Source organism: Monopterus albus, unplaced genomic scaffold (genome assembly GCF_001952655.1).
Source record: "Monopterus albus unplaced genomic scaffold, M_albus_1.0 scaffold177.1, whole genome shotgun sequence".
Lineage (NCBI taxonomy): Eukaryota > Metazoa > Chordata > Actinopteri > Synbranchiformes > Synbranchidae > Monopterus > Monopterus albus.
This window is the reverse complement of record NW_018128057.1, coordinates 679057-688079: the sequence shown is the minus strand read 5'-3', so window position 1 is coordinate 688079 and position 9023 is coordinate 679057. Positions and strand designations below refer to the sequence as shown.

General features: G+C 47.7%; 1 protein-coding gene across 1 annotated transcript in view; it reads left to right on the top strand.

The window, feature by feature from the left end:
* Positions 1 to 6966, top strand: part of ankfn1a (ankyrin repeat and fibronectin type III domain containing 1a) — an 85371-nt gene extending 78405 nt beyond the window's left edge. The window contains exons 23-25 of the mRNA XM_020616706.1: positions 1591 to 1813; positions 1896 to 2088; positions 2327 to 6966. Coding sequence (XP_020472362.1) covers positions 1591 to 1813; positions 1896 to 2088; positions 2327 to 3134 — 1224 coding nt within the window. The 3' untranslated portion in view covers positions 3135 to 6966. The remainder of the gene's footprint in view (positions 1 to 1590; positions 1814 to 1895; positions 2089 to 2326) is intronic.
* The last annotated feature ends 2057 nt before the right edge of the window (positions 6967 to 9023 follow it).

Below are 9023 nucleotides of genomic sequence, written 5' to 3'. Positions count from 1 at the left end.
TCTCTGCTGTCAGTCTCCCCGCTGTGCGCCTGTGTGTGCGTTTCCTCTCCTGCTCTCTGTCAGACAGTCGGCTAATTGCTGCTTAAAGTTTTGTCAGGCTTCTTTCTCTAAAGAAGCAAACACTCGCACATGTTTTCACTGTTTCCCTCACGATGCAGTTTTCCGTCAGTGACAGGGGAACTCGCTCAGTGTGTGTACATCTACTGCAGTAACTCAGAGAAGTCAGGTTTCACAGGCAATCCGGGAACATGTTTATGTGCTCTGCGGTGTCCTGGTTACTGTAAATCCACATGTACATGCAACAGCGTGGATTTTTCCTTTGGACGTACTTTGGAAGTACGGCCTACTGATTTGAGCTGTGTTCTTTTTACTTTTCAGGGGCAATGCACATTAACCCAGGTCAGTGTAGATACCGCAGAGTTAGCCAAAAGGCTGATGTTCAGCTGTCGTTCCTTGGCCACCTGTTCAGATACAGCTGTTAAGACAAGAGACAAAAAAAAGCATAATAAAACTCTAAGGCAGATGTTGTGATGTGCAAATGTTCATATCAGACAGTTCACACAACAAGGTGCCGACGTTAGAACACAGACGACCTCAGTAAAACAAGAGGGGACGTAATAATAAGTCAAAGCCAGGTGTGATGGCAGCTTTACGGTCACTGAGTTGTGTACTCAGTGGAAGGATTTTAGTTAGTGATCAGTGTGCTGCTTCCTCACTTCATGTTCTTTGTTTCTTCCCTTCTTGTTGTTGCTGTGTCTGAGAGCAACTCTTTCTCAAACTATCTGAGTCTAGCAAATGTTCAGCGATGGAATTTGTTTATATTTGCAGAGGCCACTTTCTGTTGCTTTCAGGTTTTGTCAGACTGTTACTTTGAATACAAGGACACACTGCTTCGTGTAACAAGCTCTACTTTCATCCAGTGCACTTTCCCTGTGTGCAGTCTTTTGTCATGCACACTTTCAGAAAGCCCATAAGAAACCCAGGCGTGTGTGCACACAGCAGAGAGCTTGGCCTTCCCAAGCAGAAATCAGGTCTCCTTTATCCCATCCCCTGATTACAGGATCTCTTGTCTGCATGGTAGTTAAGAAGTCAGCTGACTGCATGTAGGCCCTGTCAGCATCTGTTTCCACGCGTTGGGTACCACTGCTGCAAAGTGAAAAGACTTGTTGCAAATTGTGAGTTTTACTTTGAGTTTTTTCATTGAACTCATTTAATCCAAACAAAATGCATCATTACATCCTGTGGTCTTACCAGCCTGTAGTTTCAAAAAGCAAAGTGTGCAGAAACAAAAAGCTAAAGGTGATGTAGTCCAACAGCTTTTCAGTCCAAACATTACTAAGAGTAGTATCAGAGAAAATGAGGAAGAACAGCAAATGCTCGCGTTTTGCTACTTATTTATTTTCCTGGAAGTATGTCCTAAAAGATGAATCACTGATCAATAGAAAACCTGATCGCCAAAGAAACAGATGCTGATACCTTGCAGCTCTTAATTTAAGCTAAAGCTCAACAAAAGAAGTCAGTGTAACAGGGGTAGCTTGCACTTTGCCAACAGACATGACATGCTGAGCAGGTCTTTGTTGCCTTCCACAGCAGCTGGATGACATGCGGCGTGATATGCGCTGGATTACAGACGCCCTGCAGTACGCTCGCTACAAGCAGCCTCGGGGCGGCGTGCCCATCACCTGCTTGGTGGACGCCAGTGCTCCAGAGGAAGACCCCAGCCAGCAAAAGACTGACTCCACCTCCTCGACCATGGACTACCTGCCCACGCCTTCGCCATCACCTGAGCTTCATAGGAGAAAGGCCATCAGCGGTGAGTCATCACATGATAGCTGTCTCCCCAGAAACACACTCAGCAAACATAAAACACACCCTGACACTCTGTCTGCTCACAGACTCTCTGCTCGGCTCTGATGAAGATGGGTCCTCTGAGGTTTTTCTGCCTACAGACAGCGACTACGACTCCAGCGACGCCCTGAGCCCCCACGAGATGGACCTGCTCTACTCGCCAGCCCAGGATCTCTCCCAGCAGGCCGCGCACTCGCTGGGCAGCAACGCCCCAGACGTGCTGCAGGTCCACGAGCTCAGGTGATAGTTTGGAAATGGTAGATCTTTGATTAGTTTTCTGTCAGTGATCAGATAGAACACGATGCCATCCGCATCATGTCATGCACATGCTGTGTAGGCTGAGGCTGATGACAAGCCCAGTAACAGTGTCACAGTGGGAGGCAGCGGCTCGTGTGTGATCTCTGACCAGTAGACATGCTCCACTGTGCCGTGGCTGTGAATCTGATGGATGTTGTCACGGTCTGCTCCCCTCTCTCAGGTACAGCATCTGCCCACCCAGAGACCTGCCCCTTTCCCCAGTGGTGAAGGATCCCAAGTCTAAAGATGCTCCTCTCTCCTCACCCCTCCTCCCCCACTCCCCCTCTCTATCCAAAGATGCCCCTCGCTCTCCCTCCCTCTCCAGGACCCTGTCCACCTCTCCATCCCTTCCCCTGTCTCCCAGATACTCCAGAGACCTGCTGCTGTCCCTCCCCCTCTCCCCGGTTCTGTCTGACACCACCAAGACACTAGAGGGCCTGTCTGTCTCCAACAGCCAGCAGGAGGCTGTTCCTCCTCTGAAGGGCCTCGCCAACCCCCCCGCCAAACGCAAACTGCTCTCCAAGAGCCACAGAGGCCAGTATTTCAGCGGGCCCCAGTGCTGGCTCAGAGGCCACAGCAGTGAGAGTCACACCGGCTCTTTATCTGAGGGCATCTACACCAAGCAGCTCGACCTGGACCTGCCTCTGGCCAGGGACCTACCCTCCCCGCAGGGCACCACCTTTGTGAGCCCTGCTTCCTCCAGCCTGGAGAGCCGGAAGGGCCGACACCGGGAGCCCCGGCCCCATGTCCGCAGGATCTTTGTGGAGCCCTGTAAGGAGCTTTCGCCAGGTCACGAGAGGAATAGTTGGGAGGAGGAGCAGGGGGAGGAGGTGATGCAGAAGGTGAAGGCTGCAGGTGTGTCAGTGGTGGTGGCACAGGTGGAGTCTGGCGGGGAGGAGGAGGAGCCAGAAGGAGCCACCGCCCCGGACGTAGACTCTGACGACCAAACCAACGCCCAGGTGTCAGAGATACTCAGCAGCACACTGTAGAGTCGCACAACAGCAGGTCATGCAGAGTGTTTAAGGCTGCCCTGGGCAGACAGTACAATTTCGGTCCCATCTCATCCTCTGCAGTCCAGGATGCTCCCCATGGAATCGCTCTGTTGACGAGTTAGCCAGACGTAAATCTGTCAACCATCCAGTTAGTCTGTTGTCAAAACATGCTCTTCAAAATGTTTCTGGGGTAGTGTTCAAATGTGTGCAATCCTTTACGGCCTGTTTCCAAGTGCAGTGTGAGTGGGCCCGTTGCTGCCCCTTAGGGCCAATCAAGGACAAGCACCCACTAGAACTCTGTCCAACCACACCAGTGTGTGTGTGTTTGTTCAGCTGGTTTTTACCCTTTTAGAGCAGCTCAGACAGTTTCACACAAGTTAGCTGTGATAACCAGGTGGTGTGTAACCTGTTCCACATCCAATGGCCAGAAACGTTCTGACTGACAAGTCCTGCTATGTTAAGGAACCACAGCAGCGCCACTCTGTTGCACTGCACTGAGACGTTATCTTTTATAACGGTGAGGTTTTGTACTGTTACTGTTTCACAGTAAGATATCCTGTTTAGCTGGAGTGAACAGAGCTGAGTGGTTTGACGTAGTTGCTCAGTCAGCCGTGATCTTTAGTTGGAGAAAAGTCTATTATCCCTGAGTTCATGGCAAATTATTGCTGCCTAAGACAGTCAAGCACTTGACGGCGCTGTGCTACAGATGGCGACCGTCTGAAGCCAGAGTCAGTCTCTGTGTGAAACTGGCCCTACAATTAGAGGAAGTAGTTTTAGTTTTACAGGTTGGTTTGGTTAACTTCAGTTCAAGTGGCCACTGTTGTCGAAACCTTTCCATGGGAGGCACCCAGGCTGTTTACCATGCAGGGGGTGGGACTGTCCCACACGGGGCCAGTAAGTGACTCCGTAAACTTAAAGAGCAACTCCACACTGCAACACTAGATCTCAGCAAGTTTAGAACTTTGACTTAGTGTGGTACTACATCACTGCTGCACAGGCCGTTGTCACTACGGGTTAACAGGGCACGCAGGGGCATTTAGATCAACTCACTCCTCACAGCTGCGTTTAGGTGCAACCATATGTTTACCGCTGAAACATTGAGACCTGAACAGGTACAACACACAAAAATTGGAGATGGTCTAAAATATAAATGTGTCTAATAGACATTTTCTCTGCATCACTGCTTTGTTTCTTATCTTCACACACCCTCAAAGAGGATGAACTCTCCAGGTTGTGCAGGTACATAACAATACACATTTAACTGTTACTGCCGCTTGAGGATGCCAAGTTAAAAACTGCTCAGTGTGGCTTTCACATCACCTCAAACCTGGACATCAGCTTCTGGCTCTCGCTTCATATCACCAGTGCACCCCCTGCCCCCACCACGGTGACGGTTGGCATCCAGGCCAATAATGTCAGACCTCTCCATAGACTGTAAACTGAACTAAAGTTGCCGGTTCAACTCCGCCACTCTTCAGAAACCATGGCATCGACTGTTACAAAGGAAACAATCAATGCAACCGTAAACCAAGCACTGCTTGTGCAACCAGGAACTTTGCACATGACCAAAAAACACTGGGTTGATAATGGCTCATTTAAAACTCTCAAACCTTTTTCCCATTTTAATTTTGTCAAATGCCTGAACTGAACAGTTGGAAGGTCATTATTTTTGTGGCCCATCTCCAGACCATGGATTCTCCTCTACGTGAAGTGAATGTACAGTTTAGTCTGCTGGTCTGTGATCTGCTGTGACGACTGTATCTCCCACCGGGTCTGACAGTGGTTGAATTAACCTGTGGTCTCAAACACATGAGCTGCCTCAGTCACAGACCACTCGAAAGCTTACAAGTATTTTTGTATTCTCGGATTTGAAGGCATTTTACCTGTAATGTTGGTGAATACACTGATGAGCCAAAACACTATGAGCACCTACCCAGTGTTCGCCAGATCTGCTCCAGCCTGCTGAGGCCGGGACTCTGCTTGACATCTGAGAGTCACAGTGGTGTCTGGTACTGTCAGCTGTGGGCTGGGGCTGCAGTGGATCTATGGACTTATTCATGCCTTCTCGGGCTCATAGGGTGTCCCTCCATGGGCCACCGCTGGTACTGTTGGTCCTCACGACATTTGAGCGGGAGCCCCCTGAGCCTTGGTGTGTCAGTTGTTTGGCCATGATGATCTGGTCCTTGTTAAAGTTGCTCAGGTCTTTACACCTGCACATTGTCCCACATCCAACACTCTGGCTACACCCTAATTCCCTTTGATCGCTCCTCGCTTGGCCCAGAAGGACGTCATTCCATTCCGCCTCTTGAAGGATGTTCCGGTTCCCTCGAGGAGCAAGGAGGTTGCTAGAGGCGATGGGAGCCAGGATATACGAGTGCATCCTGTGTGGAAGTCGTGATGGACTGATACACCCCTTTACTGGTTAGTGTTTGGACACTTCACATGAAGAAACAGAGGAAAGGACATCTCATGTCTCTAAAACTGTTTCCTTGATTCCTCTCTCCTCACATTTTTTTCCTTGTGTCCTATGTGGGTGGGACTAAGGCACAAGTGAGGGAACTGTGGATGCAGAATTGGGATGTGCTCACTGACTGCAAGAACCAAGTGTTCATTTCCCACCTAACATCATCCAGACCTTGCTACGAGACGGTCGTAATGTTTTGGCTCATCTGTGTAGTCACTGCTGTATTTTGTCGGCATGAACAGTTTGTAGCTGTTGGTTTTCTGAGCTAAAGCTTTTGTGTCTATTTTGTGCCTCCTGCTGCATTCAGCATGAAGATGTCCCGAGGGGGTGGCTCTCATTTGACTGAGAACAGCCTGCACTTTGCCCCGGGACTGGCCGTGCAGTTGGAGCTGACGGTGTTTGTGCTCTGCTGTTGTGTTGACTTTCTGTTGTAACCTCCCCTGTTACTGTAGTGCTCCCTCGGAGGCTGCTGCCGTGTCCTCCCTTTTTTTTTGGATTGTTTCTTCTTTTTTTTTTTAACATGCACCAAAAACGGCAGCAGTTTTATTTGTAGTATCGAGGAGTTAGAAGAGACTCGTGTCAGTGCATTTGAGAGCTGTTTGAACATGCACGGGTTCTTAAACTGTATGCACAGTATTTCAAAAGTGCTTTTTAATGTTTGCACATAGCAATTATGGAATAAAAGCTAATGGAATATTCGATGCTCTCAGGCATTAACTGTGGCAGCTTTTATCATTAATGACTGTATATGGGTCGGTTTATTGTTGATGGAATTTCCAAGTTTTGTTCTTGTTTGAATGTGTGAACAACTTCACTTCACAGCCAGTTGTGACTCAGTAAAGTAAGACACTTACACTGCAGCTGTTGCGAGTTGGACAGATGTTTGGCAGATGTGTTCGATTTCTTTCTGAGAATTAGAAGATCAGTAGTAGAATCAGTAGTAGAGAGCAGAGTGGTTCAGTCTGTTTGTGTTGTGAAATGTGTCCAGTTGGTTGGAATGTTCTAGCATCAGGCAGGTGACTGAGACTGTTAAACAGTCCGTTATGTGCACATCACATGTTGGAACGGCTCTTCACATGTTGTTCTGTTGATGTCACATGTTTCCAAGCTGTCAGCCTCCTGACGATCACATCCACCTCCAGTATTTTGTTACCGTGTGTAAATACAACCAAGCTGAGACGACCTTCTGTCTGTATATTTTTGCATCACTATCATTTATCCTGATCAGTCCACTCTGATGCCACTTCTCACTTTATTTATTGGGACGATAGTTTTTTTTATGGACTGTAAAATGAAGCTTCCAGTGTTTTCATGCATTTTGCAACCTCTGAACTCACATGAATGGATGTATTTTAACAGCTGAAATAAACCATGTCTTATGTGGATGTTGTGCAGCCTGTGAGTTTGTCTTTTATCAGAATCAGACTCAGCTTTGTTGGACACACGAGGAGTTTGCCTGTGGTACTATGGCTCTCAGTGTGCATGGACAATGTTCTACCATAGGCAACAAGGAGACAAGTAAATGAGATAAGGCTTAGAGAACAAGAAAAGAAGAAGGAATGGGCACTAGGAATATACAAATAAAGTAGTTCTAAATGTAAAAATATATATACACACAGTTTAGATGCAGTTTTGCAGATAGATACATACTACAGTATATTTACAGGCTATCAGAACTCGCAGTCAGCTGACAGATGCACAGAAGGTGATTTGGATCATTCAAGGTGTTATTCAGGCATCAAAACTCCATGGAAATGCGAGCTGGTCCTGAGCTGAGGTTTAGCTCAGAGCCCTGCTTCAGACTTTTACTTTAACCTGTTTGTTTCCCCAAAACAAATATTAAGAATTGGTCTTTTTACTTGCTGCCAGCAAATGTGTCTGAATAGAAAAGTTATTTCTTCACCTGGGAACCAGTAGTTTGACAAATAATAATAATTTCCATTAACTAGTTTTGTGTAGCTTTCAGCCACATCCCATGGTTCACTCTGCTCTGTTCAGGCGTTGTCATTGATGAAGCCCTGAAACAACAACATAGTGTGTAAGTGTAGAGTAAAAGTATTATCTGACAGGCTGATTTAGCAGAGTGTTTTTCTGAATTATAATCAATAGATTAATGCAACACTAAAGGCATCTTTACACAGTACTAATTTACTTAATCTTGAAAAATGTCATTTATTTGTTGATAGTTTTGTATTTACAGTCAGAATCTGTGAAACGTAACAGAAGTTAAACTATTCTGAGATGTAGCGCAGACGTTTTGAGTCGGGGTGTTGTACTGAGTTACTGTGTGCAGACAGGACTTGAACTCCAGAGGGATTTCCCTCTGAGTGTCTGGACTCCTGGTCCTGGTGTGGACCCGGTCTGCAGCATCTCATCACAGAGCTCAGAGTGGCAGTGCTGCAGGAGTCCCGGCTGGCAGGCCGAGCTGCTGCGGCGGCCTGAGGACACTGTGTGGGAGGGTGTGAACCAACTGGAATCTCACACCACTGCTGGCAGGGAGTTTTCCCACCGGAGAGCTCGGAGCATTTCGGAGCATCGATCCAAACCACAGGATTGCTGCTCCCTGGCCGTCGCCGCTAAAGGACTTGGCTGTGCGCACACAGTCCGTCAGTGAGAATGCACGGCGCTCTGGAAACACTGATGCATTTATGTAGCTGAGCCTGGGAGCTGCCTGAAAACTGCAGGCAACGTTTGAGGAACTTGACCTGCAGGAATCATATACACGTCATATTTTCATACCTCATCTCTGACATTTCAGTTAGTGTCGTGTGTTAATATGAGGAAGGTCCCAGCCTCGTCATTGCTCCATACACATCTGGGTTCAGCTCCTCAGTGACGTCTGAGTCACATGATTCATTGCTAAGTTTGTTTCCACTGTCAGACTTTGTTTTTGCACCTCAGCCAGAAGTGTTTGGTCCAGACAAAGTGCAGGTTTTAACCAGGATGTCAGCAGATGAATGCATGTTTCTGTTGATCTGTGGACCACTAGACCACTACAGGAGAAAGTGCCCAACAAGATGATGAGCAGAGCTCCAGTCGGAGTTCACACTGTGACGCAGCATGCTGCTGCTGTGACCTCTGTTTCAGGATGGTGGCGGTCTCCTCATCTGTTTTGCTCTGCAGCTGCTTTTTGTCTTTTCATTGACATGACCGGTGGCTGAAACCCACCGCACTGCAGACATCAGCTAAGACAAACAGCACAAACACAATATAACTCCAAGACGCTGCTGTGAACAACAAACATGGCAGACTGGGGACATTTTCTGGATAAAACTCTGTGTGTTTTGGCTCCTATCTGGTTAAATCTGCTTCACCTGAGGTTTGTCTTTGCAGAGAGATCCAGGACGTGAGGATATTGTTTTCCAGTGCCTTTCCAGTGCTGGTCAGAGGCAGGAGGTGCTCAAACGGGTTGACCTGCCTCT